At 38.1% G+C, this 19091-nt stretch overlaps 1 protein-coding gene across 7 annotated transcripts in view; it reads left to right on the top strand.

Moving 5' to 3' along the window:
* The window catches only part of SUGCT (succinyl-CoA:glutarate-CoA transferase), a 732345-nt gene that overhangs the window by 640341 nt on the left and 72913 nt on the right, over positions 1-19091 (top strand). The window contains exon 15 of one of the 7 annotated variants that reach the window (XM_063708514.1): positions 15006-15137. The exons of 5 other annotated variants lie outside the window; for them this stretch is intronic. In XM_063708514.1, coding sequence (XP_063564584.1) covers positions 15006-15013 — 8 coding nt within the window. In that variant the 3' untranslated portion in view covers positions 15014-15137. Of the gene's footprint in view, positions 1-15005; positions 15138-19091 lie in introns of those variants that run through there. One more of the 7 variants, XM_055347703.2, reaches the window with a different exon arrangement.

Here is a 19091-nt window from a genome sequence, read left to right as displayed (position 1 = left end):
AAACAGCATCGAGACCCACTTTATCTTTCTATGACCATTTCTAGGTAGAATTATGTTCAACATGACCAATAGCAAACGTTGCTTCATAAAAGAATACTTGCTGTGAAGATCAGGCTGGATGCTTAAAAACTGAGTCCTATAGGCAGTTCATTTTCTTTCAAATAATGTTGTGTTTGCCATATTGCAATCCAAATGTCTTTGTATCATGGTTGATGCTTGGTGTCACATTTATAAAACACTTAATTTGTTTATGCCGTTCCTTTTTCTTGTAAATACCTAATCAGACCTCCAAACATCAGTACCCTGTATTGGAAGGCAGGTGCACACAGAAGTTTGATGGGGAGGCACATGTGAGTGCCACGTTGTTCTTTAGGGAGAGTGCAGCCTGCAGGGCAAGGCAGCTTGAAATCGTGTCCTGTGCTGAGTGTGTCTATTAGGAGAAGTCTTGACTATAGTGGTTAATGTAGAGAGGGATATTCCTTGAGAGGGCAGAACTAGGGCTAATAATTAGATGTTAGAGGGAAAGGATTCAAGCTCAAGGCATAGACAAGCTTTCTTACATGGGGAGCAGTAAAAAAAAAAGCAAGGGGGAGAGTATTGACCTTCCTGGCAAGGAAGCGAACGTAGCAGTAATAGTAGAGTTAAAAGAAGAGAGTGGATGAGCACTTAGCAGGAATTTTATGTTTAAGTGTAGAGTAGGGAATTGACTTAAGTGGCTTTTAAGGTCAGTGACTGAGTTAGAAGCAAAATTCAAATTTCTCATTTCCTAATCTGGGATTTTTACCTGATTCCTTGAGGTGGTGGCTGAACAATGCCCTCTAAATATGTCATGTCTTAATCCCTGGAACTTGTGAGTGCTATCATATATGACAAAAGGAACTTTGCAGATGCGATTAATTCAAGGATGTTAACTTAATTATCCAGGAGGGCCTCGTGTAATCACCACCATTTTATAAGAGGGACACAGGAGTAGTCAGAATCAGAGGAGAATATGATGTGATAATGGAAGCAGAGAGCGGAGTGATAAGCTTTGAAGATGGAGAAAGGGGCCACAAGCCAAGAAATTCAAGCCATCACTAGAAACTGAAAAAGGCAAGGAAACGGATTGTCCCCTAGATCTTCCAAAAGGACTGTAGTTCTGCCAGTGCTTTAGCTTTAGCCTAATGAAACCCATTTCAAACTTCTGACCTCCAGAGCTCTACAGAAACAAATGCATGTTGTTTTAAGCCACCAACTTTGTGACGATTTGTAACAATGGCCACAGGAAATGAATATACCTGCCTTTCTCTAAACTCTATCTTAAATTTTATTTGATCCCTAAACAAGGTAGCCAAGGCCCCAAATGTACACACCAATGCAGGAAGCATAGCTGTCTGACTTCTTTCCCTCAACACTTAGTTGTTGATTCTTGGATTGAGCCTGTATATTAACTCACTCATTTCTTATAACATTATTTCTCCTTTATTTAAATATGCATTTGATTTTTATGCATTTCTAATTAAATCAAATTTTCTTTGCATGACCTGCTAGCCCCTTCATGATTAAGCTTGATACTTTTCCATCTACTTCCTCCCTGAACCCCTGTCATGCTGAACTTGTCAAGTGTCTTGAAAACACCATGCTGTTTTGTCTCTGTTATTTTGCATGTATTGTTTCCTCTGTGGTGAGTGGCTTTTATATTATGTTTTGCCTAGATAACTTCTATTCTGCTGCATCAGGATTATCTTTAGCTGTAACAGAGACCCCCAAATAGCACAGATTAAAGAGAGGTTAATCCTCTCTCCCATGATAGTCTGGAGGTGGGCAGTTCAGCGCTGGTATGACATCTCTGCCCTGGGATGTCTTCAGGAAATCAGGCTCCTTTTAGCTCATTGCTCCACCTTCCCTGGAAGGTGGTCCTTGTCTTTGTAGTACAAGATGGCATTTCGAGCTTGGGTCATCATATCTATGTTCCAGACAGAGGGTTAGAGGAAAGCACAAAGAGGAAAAAGGAACAAAGAGCATACCCCAACTATTTCGGGAGAAGGTTCCTGGAAGCTGTCAAATTATACCTATACTCACATATATTAACAAGTACTTAGTCACCTGCACAGGGGCTGGGAAATGTAGTTTTTATCCTGGTGATGAAGCGTGGCATTTGCCCTACTGGAAAACAGATGCCCTATTTCTATGGAAGAAGAGAAGGGATATTAATGGACAACAAACCATATCTGTCACATCATCATTTAACTCAGTTTATATAATTCCTGCTCTAGGAAGACTTTTTCCTAATCCCCAATGCACTGGTGTCCCTCCTGTATGCTCCCCACATCCTGTGAATACCTTCACTCACTGTGTCAAATGCCTTTATAACCTTGGAGACAAATTGCTCACCGGACTATGAGCAATTTGAGGCAGGAGCTCTGTGATCACTTTATGGCCTAGCACAGTAGCTATTAAAATGTATTTATAGTGAATGAATGAACTAATTAACCCTGAAAAGTTTCCAGATGCCAATGTCTCTAAAATTTTGAAATATGAGCAGATAATTTAATTTCATGTATACTATATTTTATGCTTTTAAAAGTTTTCTAGAAATTCCCAGGAAGTTAAGATTGTATATCCAAAAGTATAACAAATGTAGCTGTGAGTGTATGTTTTGTTTCAAAAGTTGTAATTCTACACACAGCAAAACATACTCAGATTTCCCCCCCAACACTCACCCACATCTTTCTCTATAAATACAGTTTAGAAAGGTGTAGTTTAATCTATTAAAATACAGCAGATTGTGTGTGGATCACAATCTGTATCGATGTAACCAAATTATATCAGTAACTGTAACACTATAGTTATCAAGTAGACTGATAGTCAAATTGAATTATAAAGGCTATCAAGTAACACAATATACAATTTATTTTCTAGCATTTTTTTTCTAATGTGCCCCTTTCCTGTAATGTATCTTAAAAATGCCATGAGGTTGTCAGTGCTGGAAAGGTAAATACTGTGGTTCAGAGCAATCCAGGATCGTATAGCACTAAGTTCAAGTGACTAATTTTATCTTTGTAAGATTAATTCAAGATTTGATGGGGGAATAAAAGTGTAATTATTATTCATATTATTTTTTCAATATGTAGGTCTTCCATTTTTCTTACAGATACTATTTTGATTGTTAACAGATATTTATCATCTACTGAAGAAGTGAAATAAATGAGACTTGAAAGGAAATATAATTTTAAAAGACATTCTGGCTCTTAAAAACATGTAATCTAATAGGAAAGAGAGATTATATTGGAAATTGTAATGTATTACAGTAGCTATTCACTGAGACTGAATGAATGAATGAGCACATAAATTGGGGAAGTTATTTCTTCAGGGTATTCGATGGAATACTTTTGTGAATTACTCCTTTATATTTTCCCACTGTCCTCTACCTCAAGAATTGTTAGAGGATAGTTAATTAGCATAGTATTTTTCATCTTGCTCCTTAAAACTAGGGTGACCATATGTTCCATTTGCCTAGAACTGTCTTGGTGTATGCCTGTTGTCCAAGCATAATTATTAATAGTGCCCCCTCAAGCTCCCTGAAGGAGTAAGCCAGCTTGCAGTCTGCTCCTCCATCCTCAGCAGGATGAACTTTCCCTTCCTCCTCCCTTCTTCTTCACTTTCCCCACCAAAAGTCTGTAGGAGTAGGGGAGAGAGTAACATTCTCATTGAAAGCTCAGTTTCTGGCTTTGGTTCCCATATTCCTGTTACCACCTGCTGAATATCAGCCCATACGTAAGTCTTGCAGATTGTTTCAAGTTCTTGTGGTTACAGATAAAAGCCTTTATTCTTTGGAGGAGAACATGCTTCTGGTTAAAAAAAAATAAAAAGACAGAGTTCCATGTTTGAGCTCACAAGCAGTTCTTTAAATAACTATGAGATTTTCCAGCATTCATCATGATAGACGCTAGGTCTCCAGAGCATATCCTTATGTGCCAATTCTTTTGAAATTTATCTATCTATCTATCTATCTATCTATCTATCTATCTATCTATCTATCTATCTATCTATCTGGTGTTATCTATCTGCTATCTGTCTATCTATCTATCTATCTATCTATCTATCTATCTATCTATCTATCTGTCTATCTATCATCTATCTCTATCATTTACTTTTGAGACAGGGTCTCACTCTGTTGCCCAGGCTGGAGTGCAGCAGTGCAATCATGGCTTACTGCAGCCGCAGCCTCCCTGGGCTCAAGGGATCCTCCCACCTCAGCCCCCTTAGTAGCTGGGACTACAGGTGTACACCACCACAACCAGCTGATTTTTTCAGTAGAGGCAGAGTTTCACCATGTAGCCCAGGCTGGTCTCGAACTCCTGGGCTCAAGCAATCTGCCCGCCACGGCCTCCCACAGTGCTGAGATTACAGGTGTAAGCCACTGCACCAGCTTGAAATATTTTGTATTCCATGAAATTCTTTATAAAATTACTTTATAAAACAACTTCCTCACTTTCTTAACTAATGTAGATTGAATAAAATGAAAACTTTTGTTTTTATAATCATTATGAATATTAATTTTTTATAGTAAGTGATTCCTTATGGACTACAGGGACACATGGAATCATTTGACCTTTTTATTAATAATTTTTGAATTAGTATCTTTCTTTTTTTGAGATGGAGTTTTGCTCTTGTCACCCAGGCTGGAGTGCAATGGTGTGATCTCGGCTCACTGCAACTTCCACCTCCTGGGTTCAAGCGATTCTCCTGCCTCAGCCTCCCAAGTAGCTGGGATTACAGGCACCTGCCACCACGCCCACGTAATTTTTGTATATTTAGTAGAGATGGGGTTTCACCATGTTGGCCAGGCTGGTCTCAAACTCCTTACCTTAGGTGACCAGCCCACCTTGGCCTCCCAAAATGCTGTGATTACAGGCGTGAGCCACTGTGCCCGGCCGTATCTTTTTATATCATATTATTTTGGGTGTATTGCCTCTATTAATCTCTCTTTCTCACATACGATTTGTTTCCTCTAATCTGCTCTAGGCTCGAAAACAACATCAGCATAGTGATGGGAATTGTGAATAAAATCAATGTACATTTGCTTCAAATGATGAGCAGCTCTCCGATGGGGAAAATCTATGCGATTTGATGACATCACTTTGCCTGCAGAGACACTTTTTTTGCTTGCTTTTTGTCTGAGTTCCAAGTAGTTGAGTTTGTAGAATAGTTGACCTCTAGATAAGTAAAGTGTTTTTGTCATTTCATTTGAAAATTAGTGTGGAAAATTAAGGTGTGCGCCCCCATGGAGAAAGTTGAGGTCAAGCAATTCATTCCCGAAGCTGTGCAGTCATAAAGATTCACATGCCGAGCTCAGAACTAGTATTAACCAATCAAATTGCTCCCAAAGGGGTGCTCACTTCCTAGGTTAACTCTTAAAACACTCCACATAGCCATTTTAGGCTTCTAAATACTTGTTGGTGAATGGACAGAGAAACAGGAAATCAGAGTGAAAATGGATGCTATAAATCTATTTTCTACAGAAATGTGTTATGAGGGCAAATACACTACATCAAATTTTAGAATCTCACAATACTTCCGAATTCAACCCAAAGCTTTCCTTTGTTACATTTTTTTATTTCCCTAATTTAAGATTCACCAAGATTGTGTAAAGCTTATGATTATTTCCAAGTTTTGGAAATCAGCCTTCTTTCCCTTTTAGAAGAGATTGAATAGCCATCCCTCTGAAAGTCACAGGGAAGATAGGAAATTCTATGAAACAGATTTAATGTATCTCATGAAAGCCCAGAAGTTATTCTTGCCAAAAGAATGCCTTCAGAAGTAGCAGGCAAAATGAAAACTGAAATATTTGCTGTAATTTACATAAATGCTCTCTTTTATGTAATTACTGCAAATAAGTATGAGATAAATGTGTCTGTTGCTTTCTCTTTAGAATAGATGTTATTAATTAATCTTGAAAAGTTCCCAGTGTCCCATGAAATTGATCTATAATGTTCTCATTACTCATTGTGGAGATGGGAGATTGCTGATTGTGTTAATTTTTGCTACATTTTGATTTTTAGATGCTCAAGTAGAATCTGTAGGCCAAAAACACTGTCTTGCCGAAATGCAGTTATAATTTCCTAACAGAGTTATTTCTGTTGTTGATACTTGTCTACAGATTATAAAGCCTTGCAAAGACTTACAGATTTTGATTATATGTTGGCTTTTTCCATAAGTTTCATATTTTCAATTTACCCCAAATACTGTAACTGTGAAATATAACGACTAAGGCATTTTGGCAAATAAAAAAAAAAACCCACAAATTTGGTCAGAACATCAAGAAATAATGGGTCTTGAGTTTTCATGGCCATGTGTACTGTCCCATTAGTAACACTTAGTTGGTAATAAAAAGATAAAAAAGTTAAATAAAATGATTCACATCTTTTTAATTGTGAAACAACAGTGACCAAAAAAACCTCTAAATGAGACTGCAATTCTTGTTATTGGAAAATATATGTATTTCACAGTAGCAATCTATACTTATTTTTGGAACTGCTTACCATACTATGGAATTTCAACTGTGGTGTTATTGGGGTTTCTACACAGAAGAGATGCCAAATAACAAATGCAAAAGCTTTTATTTGAGAGTCATTCAGAGTTGCTTGAACATCTCTGAAGGTTTTGAAAGATAAATCTGCTTTACCATCTGTAAACATTAATGTGGCTTACATCAGAAGGAGGTGGCCTGAAGGGCCCATGCACACTAATGAGCTGTGCCCAAAATGAGTGTGATATCCTTTTTCCAATTACGTACCCTGACTTACAAGTAAATGTATTTTCCTTCTGCTCTCAACCACTAGCTTATACATACACAAGGTCTTTGGCAGGACATAGAGTCCCAGTTTCTCTACTGGAAAGGCAAATACCTACAAGCATTCTCAGTTAACAATGCTAAGAGGTATATCTGCAAACTAATAATTAATATGCACTGAGTGCTAACTCTGTCAGATAAGATGCCTAACATACACTGTTTTAGAAACATTCTTTCATCTTGGCAGGTTGATACTATTTTCTGTGTTTTACAGATTAGAAAATTAAGGTTCAGGTCAATTAAAGATGTGGAGCTTTGCTTCTCCATGGGAGAAAATTTGGCCCGGTTTTAGATGGACATACCTTATGCCTTTTAGAGCACAAACCCAAGATACTAAACTGTCTCTGGATTTAAGTGTAAGGTGAGTGGATTATTTCTGCACCTTATCTCCTTCCGTGGAAGTATACATAAGTCAATATAGGTGCAATCTTTGAAATTCCTATTAAGCAGCAGCAACATAAAATCACGTCAGCCTAGGGTGTGAGAAGGAGGAGCTCCATATAGGTTTTGAACACAGATAAGGCTTTCAGAATGGTTCTGCCTCTGGAATTGTTACTTTAGTTCTTTTCCTTTTTCCAAAGTTTGTGTTCTAAAGAATCTATTCTGTTAAGACATATTATCTTTCAATGTCAGATGACCTCCTGGCCACTCACCTGAACCCTTCCCCATTGTGCCTGCCACTTTTATACATCTTGGCCAAGTTTCTGCTGAGCCATATTGCAGTTTGCAGTGAGGTGCCCAGCGGTTGTCCCCATCCTGCCGCTGTGAAAGTCAGCCAGGGAATCCACGCACGTGTCTGAGAACTAAAACAAGTCAACTCCAAATCAACTCTTCTATTTCTAAACCCAGAATCTGCTGTTGATTCACACTGGGGCCTTTGAATTAGTTTTCTCTTTCCCACGCTGCCTCAGTTTCTCAACTATCAAAATAGGAAAAAGAACACAAAAGCACGTGTTCAGAAGGGAGACTCCAGCCTTATTTAGACTGAAAGACTTTTTGAGTTTTGTGGGGTTTTGTTGGTGTCTTTTTTTGTTTGTATTTTAGGACATAAACCCAAATTGATTACATCACTATTTGTATTCATTTTAATGGTTGTTTCTCTTTGATTGACATCAAATGGTCCTTTTGCATCATGAGAAAAACTCTACTTCTTGGATTTGAGTTTTCATATTCTTCTGGAATTTCCATAGTTATTAATCAGTTGCTCTTACTTTTTCTGAACCTAGAGGCTATAAGTTTCATCAATGTTACTTTCTACGTATTATTTCAGTTTTAAATGTCAACACCTCTATCTCAAAGAGATATTTGAAGCTGAATCTCTTTGTGCTCTAGGCTCACAAATGCAGTCCTCTAAATCACTCTCTTGCACATTAAAGGTGTGAGCTAAAGCTGGCTGGTACCTAGCATTCTGGCTCTTTTCCCTCCCATGCCAGTGACAGACATTGCTCATCAATCCCAGGCTCTTTCCTACCAAGCTTAGAGTGCACTTGGCTTTGGAGAACCCTTCCTGGGACAGGGCTCTAACAGTCATTTGGAGTTAGCAAGTAGGATGAAATCCATTTGCCATCTATAGAACAATGCCCCATGTAGTAAATATCAAGCCAAAGGTTGGTTTTTCTCCTCAGGGAGCTGTTTGAAACATTAATGCAGTAGAGCGGTGAAGCATGAGAAGATGCTGACAATCTTAGAAGCTCTATTATGGTGTAACGGGGATCTCCTCTATGAAGTTTTGAACTCAAAATCCTACTACCAGGGGTAGAGATGAGAGAGAATTTTCTTCTCTTCTCTAGATAGCCTCTTATCTATCTTCATAGATAGTGGTTGTTCAGATTCATGTTAACCAAACACTAATGAAATGCATATTCTTCTTCCTAGACCCAGATATTAGTTTCTAGGTTTTGATCCTACTTGCTTTTTTTTCTACTTAACTTGAATGGAAAGCCACATGATGGAGGTATGCATCAGACTGGGCACTCTTACCTTTTCCATGGGCATCAGGATCAACTAGTGGAGAGGCCATGAGTTTCTATTGTAGTAGGTTAAAAAGACATCAGAGCCACATTCTGATGTGAATGGCCACATTCCTGTTTATGTTTCCATGGTGGGTTTTTTTTTAAAAATCAGTTCACTTTTTTGGGTCATCTTTTAATCTGAATGTTGTTAGTATTAAATTTCAGTGATACTTCATAATGATTTTGGAAGAAGAATGTCCAAATTGCTTGAAGTACTCACATGAACCAGGAGCTACACTAGGAGCCAGCCTCTTCTGGGAGTCCTGGCATTGCTGTGGGTCTGAGGAAAGCTGGGTCTGCTTGGGACTGGGCAGTGCCATGGTTGGACTACCCCAGAAGATCTTTAATCTTTCCTTTGGGGGCCTTTTTTTTCTTCTCAAGGCATTCTTGGTTACCAGAAACAGACATGCACTTAAGTTGCCTCCTGTGAAGGAGGATTGATTGAAAGTTTGTGCCTGGGAGAAGCCAAACGACCAGCTGCAGCAAGGGCAGGGGCTGCACTGTACCACCCTCACATCCTTGTTTGAATCACAGTTCCTCTGCCTGACTCTTCCCTTTCTTTCCCAGCTGGCTTCCTCTGTGTATTCATAGTCACTCCCCTCCTCAGCATATGCTTAGCCTAGCCCACAGTGGCCACCCCAGCAACGCCTCCCACCACCTTTCCACTCTAGTGGCCCCTGCTGTCTAGCTCAGCGACTTAGTTTGCCAGTTCTCAATTCCACAGAGAGGACTGGGACACAGCATCTCTGATCATAGTGTCACATAGACTGAAATCCAGTGGTTAACCACTTTTGAGTCAAGACCCTATTGTTTTACTCAGCTGTGGCCAGAGGTTGTAGAATTGTACTTTACAAATCATAGCTGCCTTCTACAGACTCTTTAGTATACCTGTGCTTTTAGCACCCTTGGGGTGTGAGAATATAATGATGATGCCTAGATTAGAATCGTGACAATCTACTTGATTTACCTGGGGAATATCATAACAGTGCGGTAGCCATTTCCAAAGCTAGCTTCAGAGAGCTCACAATAGGATTAAAGTTATGTTTAGAAATTAAATATGATATTTAGCTCATTTAAAATTTACATTTGTCTACCCATTTATTTTTTTCCTGGCAGAAGTAAAATTATTTCAGAAGCACTCATTTTTTCTGTAATTGTTGTCATTGGGTTATTTCATAATTTAATGATCTAAGAATGTTCCACGTCACCCAGTGGTGAGGTGAGGCTATAAAGAAAGGAACCCTGGCATCCTGCCCTGCACTCATAAGTGATCAGAAAATAATCAAAGTGGATCACAGGCCTGGAGGCCAAGGAAGCTGGTTTGATATGAGTGATCTGCTTGGCGTAAAACTTACACCTTTCTTACCCTGACCGTCCCACTTAATGTTACTTGGGATTAGACCTGAGACCCTTGGAGTATAATTTTTTTGTAGAAACATATTTCTGTGGTAGGTGAGATGAAGCTGAGAGTCTTTTGGATAAGGAGATTTTCCACCCCATTATTTTCTGTATGGCTTTTACCAAGTACAAATCAAACCAATATTAGAGTCCATTTCTCCAGCCCTTTTGGTTCCCTTTCAGCCACCTCAGGAATGTTAGCATGGACATTGACCAAAACACCCCAGCCTTTTGTAGAGGATGCAGGTAGTGTTCTGAGCAGAGACCCTGGGGAAACAGATCAGGCAGAATGGCTCAGGAGTCTGGGGTCTGATATTCTACACTGGGTGGTGCTGGTTCTGTCTCCGTTGATGTCTTTGCCCTAGAAAAATTCACCCAACTTCTTTTCAGGTCTCAGTTTCCTCATCTGCAAAATGGGAATCAACTCCCCTCAATGACCTCTAAGGACCATTAAGGAGTTGCTTATTAATGATGCTAAGAATGCTTGGGACTTATAAATATTTCCTAAGCAGAGCTGATATCTTTCCTCTTGCTATAAGATTGGAGGAGGTATGCAGCATCTCTCTGTTCATCTGTAATTTAGTCAGCTTGTGTACATACTGCATTGCATTAAACGCTGAACTCTGATCCTAGTGTTTAAACATATTAAATACAAAATATGAGTAGTATAAATTGTATGAAACACTTTTGTCTCCTACTTGGAGGCTTAACAAGATTTTGATGCGGGGTCAGCACAAACATTATACAGACACTGCTAAGAGTAAGTGGAAGTCTTGTAGACAGTGGTTGGAAAATAGTCTTACAGCAAAAGTAGTCGAAGCCCATCACTGGGGGATTTATAAGTAGGCCAAGGGAAATTGAGGGTGGGCGAGGATTTGAGGTATTTGTTTATTTTATTTGACCATTAACTTTTGTGATACTATTTCTCTAAGGAGCAGAAGAGAGCTTCACAGATAACAGACTTCAAGTTTTAAACTCTTCATTCCCACAATAGCTTTGCTGGGGTTTGCTGCCATAATTAATCAAAAGGAATGTCACCTATGTCTCCCTTTAGAAAAATAAAGCTTCAGGACAAGGCAGTTTTCTATTAGTGGCTTGGGGATAGAGGACACCACCACGTCTTTTATTTCTGAGATCTGGCTTCTGGGTGTTCATCAATAAACACACAAAGGGTTTTACCTGATGGCTCTGTAAGGTACAGTGCTGTTGGCAAACTGTGTGGAAGCCATTGATGATCATCATACTCTCCTGTTGTTTAATTGAAACTCTGATGGTTTTATTTACCTAAGCATTCTTTAAATTATGGGGTTTTCTTTCTTCCTCTTTCTAGAAGTGGTCATTTGTTGCCCTCCTTTGCTTTTGTCTTTGGCTGGTGATTTGTAGCCTCTGCATCCCTGCAAGTGTAGTTCTCTAAAGCCACTCTGGATGGGAATCAGGTGCTGGGTGAAGGTTTGTGTCCTAAAAGAAATGTGGAGCTCTTTAACTATTTCCTTTTTATAATCGTGCTGTTTTCTGTTTTTGCCCTGACTTGTGTTTTTAAATTTTTCTATAATACCCTGAGGTCTTTAATATTTTCCTCTGGGGCAAAGTCCAAGAGGAAAATAAACTCTCTAAAGAGTGATAGAAATTGTTGACAAGGGAAGTTTGCAAATGACCATGTTTTATTTCAGTTTTCAAAAACTGTAAGCAGACATACAGAAATCCCAGCAGTTACCCATATCTGCTGATCCCTCTGTCCTCTGAGAAGAAGGAAGAGATTTATGGAATCCACAGGGGCTAGGGCCACATAACCCAGTTTGAGCTTAGAAGGCACTAGCTCCTTAATTCCAAGTAAATTTTGGAAATGATTCTCCTTTGCTGACAGTACCCTCATTACTGATTGTGTAGAGTAATTTATCAGGCATTTCTTAAAATAAACCGTTCATTTATACTAATAGGACTTGGCAGGAAGAAAAAATTGGCAGGACTTGGAGTTCCTAGTGTGGGTTTTTTTTTTTTTTCTTTTTCTTTCTTCTTCTTCTTTTTTTTTTTTTATTTTGTTGCCTTTAAAAAATTTAAAAACACCAGCATTGAAAAGTTTTAAATATTTTGAGGGAACAGTTTTCAGAGGCCAGCTTGAAGTTCATTAAGGCATAAAGAATGGCATTATAAATCTGCAAAATGGAAGAAAGGAAATATTTCCAATGACAAAGTTTACCAAAAGAAAAATTAAGTACAATGCATCTGATTTTATCTTTCTTGATTCTTCAGGTATTGGGTTCCTCATGTGGTTAACTTTACCTATTTTTGATGTCACATGGGCTTTTGAAGAATGCTCATTTTCCTTTTTCTTCTCCATGTACAGTTACAATCTCCTTCTCCTTGGAGTCTGTATCAGCTCGCTGCTTCTCCTTAGTTATGCACGTAATGTATCAGTGTTGTTTATATATACCCAAGATAGTTATTCTCAAGGCTTTCTTATTATCTCTGTATTCTTAGCCTTGGGCCTCTGACAATAAATTTCCATCTTACATTCCCTTGGAATTAAAAGGACATCACCAGGATTGATAAGCTTTTCTCCTGAATAAAATGATAGTGATGGAAATCATAATAAAAGATAAGTAACAATCGAATCTGCAGTCTCAGGAAAACTGCATTAGCCCTCTGCCAGCACTGGGAATGCGGCTGGCCTGAGAGCCAAACTCAGACAAAATGCTGCAGTGCAGGGAAGATACACACACACACACACACACACACTTGTAACCACACACCCCTGTATATTAGATATATTTTTATAATAATGAAGCTATATAAGTTACAGCATGTGTTGAGATTCAGACTTGCTAGTAGGTTGTGTAGTTCAGACCAAAACAGAAAGAGTAAATGTTTTCTGAGAATGAATAGAGTTTTTAAAAAGTTCAGGGGTCTACTGATGGTTGAGTCACACTCAAAAGGGGTAACATGGGCTAAGTGAAACTTACAGGAAAAAATTGGCAAGTGTTTTCTTATCACTGAATTAGCAGACTCTACCAGCTTCTCAGGCAACTTCTTTAACTGACTTTTTAACATCAAATGGTTATCCCTGTTTTCATCTTCTTTCCTATCTGGACCTTAGAGCTTGTTATTCGTCTAAAATTCAACTGTTAGATTGTTTTGTAATATTCAAGCTTTTGCATAATTGATAGTATGAGGTATAAGCCTCCCCCTACCAAAGAAAAAGTCTAGAAGGAAATATATCAAAATGTTAAAGACAATGTTATTATATTAATAATAATTCTTCCTGGGTGATAAGATTTTGGGTAATTTTTATCTTCTTTATCTTTCTTCAGTATTTTTAAATAATTTACTCTAATATTTAGAAAAATCTTTACAGAACAATGGGAAAAAGGCATAAACCTTATTTTTTTAGAAGTACAGTGTTAATTAATAGAATATTTTTTCTAGAAAGTTAAAATTGTGTCCATTATTTCTTTCTCCATGTGCATTGAGAATTAATGCTCTACACAGTCATATTATATTCTGTTTATCCTTATTTTTATTACATATCTATAATTTTTAAATATCCCTGACCAATTCATCAGTAACTTTTAATTTTCTAGTTTTCTTATACTTTTCTTGCCAATATAAGTAGTTTTCCTTTGTTTTCTTTCTTTTCATTTTTCAGGCTGTCTATTAATACAAGCATATGCCAGTTTATTTCTATTATTATCTGTGGTCTATGATATAAGGAAGTTAGGTAGTAAACACTTGGGCTTTGTAAGTTTCTTCTGCTCCTAACCAAAGATTTCTAGCAAAATCATTAGCAGAAGTGTTCTTCTAGCCACCACATTTAGGTCATTGTCTTTAATTTCAAACCAAAAGATTGTCTAGAAAAGTTTGAGGGCAGTGTATATTTGGATTGGCACATGCATCCTTTGAGCCTAAATATAAGAAGAGAATCCAGAGAAATATCGTCATTCCTGTCAAGGAAAAAAGTGGTATGAGGGGGTCTCACTCCTTACCCCTTTTCAGATTGAATTCATCTCATGAAATTGCCATGTTCTTGTTTAGCAAAAACAACAGGAGCATAGAGGAACACGGTTATTTCAATAATAAAGATTCTTTTTATCACAGTATCTTGGGATGTCCAATAGATTCTAGTCTTTTCACTATGGTCCTTTAACCCTTCTAACCACTGGTTGCCTTTTGCTGAGTTACTATGATTTTCTGCAAAGGGGACTCAGTTAACAGGAATCAGTGAGAGAAAAACTTCCATGTGACTCTGCCTCTGTGGGTGCTGTGGTTATGATGTGGTGGGAAGATATTGGAGTCCAGTTGATTCTGTGCTGAGGAGGGCTGACTTTGAGCATAAGCTTCTTCCTGGCGTCAGTGACTAGTGAGACACCCAGCCAGAAATGCAATGAAATCTGTGTCTTTTGTGACAAACTCTGGGTAGTCACAACATCTAAAAGCTTGCCCTGTGGAGACCAACTGATGCCAGCCAGAGAACATCGGACTACCTTTTCCTCTTGCTAGGAATTATTTTAGTCCTGGAGCTAAGAGGGTGGCCACCTCTTTTTCAGGGAATCCCATACAGAATGAGATAGAACTTTCAGGCCCCACAGGCAAATTAGCTTTGACAGGTTCAGAAAGCTTTTCTTAATTAGTTTGCCTATGTGTGTAGCATTCTTATTTCCCCTTTGTTCTCATTTAATATTTAGTAAAAGAAACTCTTCTGAAAATTTCAACCAATTTCAGTGAAAACTAATAAGTAAAACTAATTTTGTTCCTGTTTATTTTAGAGCACTAACAGGAGTGGTGGTAAGAGGCCCATAGGAGAAGGCATAAGAATCAGAGGGGAGAAGGAGAAAAGGTAGGCAAAGCCCAGGTGGAAAGCCTGGGGGTTGGTTCAGACACCCCTTTCCAGCCACTGATTTGCTGTCCAATGCTAAATTCTGAAGATCCCTACGTTTTATTAAAGGAAATAGTCCCATTGATGAATTACTGAGAAAATGTACCAATGTAGGTGTGCTTACAACTTCATGCAGGTTTATTTAGGCTGGGATCCTAGATTTGCTCTCACCTCTAAACTTTAGACATTTCTCAGTTATTTGACCTGAATTACTATGGTTTACTCTTCCAGTAGGTTGCAGGCCCTGATGAAATTGTTTTATACCCTTTAAACTCACTCATAAAACTAATTTCCACCAAAAAGCCAGTTGAATTCTGAGCTCCTAAAGGGCAATGGTGTCTCTATCGTTTTAGATTCTTCAGTGCGAAGCATGAGTGTATGACTCAATCAATGACTTGTTGAATTAGTGTCTATTAAACTTTTTTGTGGGAAAAGCCTTTTACAGCTTCTGGATCTTTCTATCCCTGAGTATGATACCTTCTTCTTAGTCTAATAAGAACCTAATGTGGCACATTGATACTCACAAGATGGTTTGAGCATGGCTTCCGGGCAAAGAGAAGCAGGTAGTTTGGAGCCATTTTGTGTGTGTTGGGGGTGAGGGGGGTAGTGAGTTTCATAGCTTTATCAAAAATTAGTTCTGCTCCACTCATCAGCATGCTTTTACCATCATCTGAAACTTAAGCTCCTATGATGGTGTCTCCCTTGGACAGGGCTAAGAGCATTCTTTTCATTCTCATTTTCAGTGTTTCAAGTGGGCCACTCAGAACTGCTTAGGTCATCCTCTTCTCATAGTGACTTATAACACTTTTATGTCATTAAAATTCTACATTACTGGGGATTACATTCTGAGGACAAGATTCACTTGCTTCTGGGAGGAACTCTTGTAGACTAATCCCTTATTAATACACGTGAATTCTTGACCTCTTGGGCCAGAGAATGTCCCCTTTGATCCCTTTCCAGTTCATCTTTTCTGTAGCAGGGACTGGGGAAGAAATAACTTTAAAACAATTATGAGTACAATGATAAAATTACCCTAACATGCCTTGAGAATGTTAAACAATGTTATTTGATGTGATTATAGTAGATGCAGGTACTACCTGGACTGTGGAGAACTGGAAAGAGAAAATACTGAAAAAAGAGTTAGAATCTGGCTTTCATCCTTATATGTTGTATTACCTGTAGCAAGTCACTTAATCATGCTGAGCCTCCATGTCTTCACTTTGAAATAAGTAACTTTACCTACTGTCTAAAATTAATAATATTAACATATACATCTATAGGAGCCCATAAATGCAAGGTAATATTGCATGTGATTGATGGACAGCAAAAAATTTTTGAAGAAACCCCTTAACAGGGGACATTTACCTTCTAAGCAGCCTCAATAATTAGTTTTACCTGGTCAAAACTGTCACAGTCTCTGCCACCATCATTTCCCCCTACACCCCTCCAACATTTATACATTTCACATTTTTTACATAAGTTTTATCAACGGAAAACAGCCTCTCAAAGTGAACTAAAATATATACAAAATTGATATCAACCATTTCTTCTATTAGGGAGAATAAGCTGCTGGATTGTCCACTCCTGGAGAAGATGGCTGTTCTCAGATTAACTTGATCTGCCTACCTGTATTTTTACTAATTCTTTAGGGATAAGAACCAGGACTAAATTAGCTCAGTGAAATGCATTTTGACAATGTGGCAGTCTTCAATCTTCAGTAACCCAATCCTTACAGTATCTTCAAAGATAAGTATGTCTCATAAATCCTATTAAAGAAAGCTTAGTCCCAGTTGGAGAATATACATTTGGTACTGAGATTTCTTTGGACCAAATTAGTAACCAGGAACTTAAGGTAAATCCAGGAAAAGCCTCCAAGGCTTGGTCACAATCACTGGGAAATATGAATACATCTATAAGCACTTTTTTTCTTTTTCTGGGGGCAGCAAGACACAGTGGCTCACAGCTGGCATTCTTGCCCCTCACTTTTTCTTTTATTTGCAGCACACGGTTCCATTTTCAATGTAGCATATAAAGAAAAAAAGTTAAGGTATTAAAAATGCATGTAACGTCTTCTAAATTGGTGGGTTTCAGAGTGAAGAATTATAATTGTATTACAGTTAGGCAAAATCATTAATTAGGCTTCTGTTTGTAATTTGGTTTAAAGAAAAATAATTTTAGGGCCAGGTATGGTAGCTCATGCCAGTAATCCCAGCACTTTGGAAGGCCAAAGTGGGCGGATCACTTGAGCCCAGCAGTTCAAGACTGGCCTGGGCAACATAGTGAGACCTTGTCACCAAAAAAAAAAAAAAAAAAATTAAAAAAATTTAATTAGCTAATGGTGGTAATGCATGTCTGCAGTCCTAGCTACTCAGGAAATTGAGGCAAGAGGATTGCTTGAATCCAGGGATCTGAGGCTGCAGTGAGCTATGATTGCCCTACTGCACTTTAGCCTGGGCAACCGAAGGAGACCCTATCTCCAAATAAGAAGAAAAAAGAAAGAAAAAATCTTAGCTTGCATAATGCCTTGAATTTTCCTATGGAAGGTCAGTAAGTGAAATATTGATTAAGGCTTGTGAAATTTGAGCATATGATTTCAGACATGTGTATTGACAATAATACACTGATACCACAGTTCAAGAAGAAAATGATTCAGGAGGTAATAGAAGAATAAAGATGGCCACTATTAACTAATTTGCTAATGATTATTTTCTATAAGATATGTGTTATAGGATGTTCTTAGTTTCATATATTCAATGTGACACTTTTGATTAGCAGGAATTATTATCTCAGCTGTGAGGTTGGCCTTACCATAGTTATTTGGCTTAAACTGGCAATCACGTCTGATTTCAATTATGTTACTGTAAGGTAAAGATATTCATAGACTAGAAATTAAGAGTATACTAGCAGAAACAATTCCAAATATTCTTGCTAATTATATTGTTGCATATTATTCAAATAAGTAAAGAGCCATATTAAGCAATTATCTGTGGAAATAACCAAAAGAAAAATATAATTAATATCTATAATAAATGAAAAATAAGCTGAGGTAAGTATACAGGAGTGGTATTCAAAATACCTTAACAATAATTAATCATACCCCCTCACTAAAAATAATACAATGCTGGCCAAGGCATTGGAATGGCGTCACTGAGGCTGCATCCTGAACTGGATGTTAGCCTTAATGTTTCGGATCATTAAGAATTTCAGTGGGATCCCAGGTTGGGCACAGGTGATGCAGGACAGCAGTTATTTACTAATTAATATGAAATAGATCAATATTCTAGTAACCAGTATGAATGTACCAGTGCACACAAGCTTAATGTCAGCCCTGGTGAAAACCTAATAATTCATTAGTAACTGTTTGATTCATTTTTTATTAAACTTCACAAATGCAGTCTGTCTTGACTCTCAGTCCTCCGCTGTCAGAATTGAATTGTAATTCCTGGGCAGATATGAAAGAAGAGAATACTCGTTACAATATTGTATGCAAATCCTAAGGAGGTATCTGAGAGTTTCGTTTCTAATAAGGAAGACCAGTTTGTAGCACACTAACCCTTCCAGCAAGAACAGTAAGAAAAACTGGATAAGTTTTCAAAAATCTGTTCAAAATCACCAGGGAACTACCAAGAGAGTTAGGGCTTCAGGGCCAATATCCCAAAGAGAAAGGAAACACACTGGAGTAAGCCCTGTATACTCTTTCCCTTTCCCCGCTTAGGGCATTACCATTTCTTGGTGCATGGCATAATGACCTACCAGAAATGGTGACTTAAAGCTCGCACCAGTTTTGCTGGGTCTGGGTTTAGGGACACTAAAGCAGTCAGCACATACGGGGCCAAGATCTCAGAGAAAAGTAGATATTGGAGATAAATGTAAGACTGAAAGACAGAGAGAAGAAGGCAAACCAGCTAGCAATCTTGGGATCTAAGGATCAACATGACAATAAGATTCTGGGATTTCTTTTTGCTTCACATATCTC

Source organism: Gorilla gorilla, chromosome 6, assembly GCF_029281585.2.
Source record: "Gorilla gorilla gorilla isolate KB3781 chromosome 6, NHGRI_mGorGor1-v2.1_pri, whole genome shotgun sequence".
Lineage (NCBI taxonomy): Eukaryota > Metazoa > Chordata > Mammalia > Primates > Hominidae > Gorilla > Gorilla gorilla.
The sequence above is the reverse complement of the archived record's forward strand: the minus strand, read 5'-3'. Positions and strand labels throughout refer to the sequence as shown.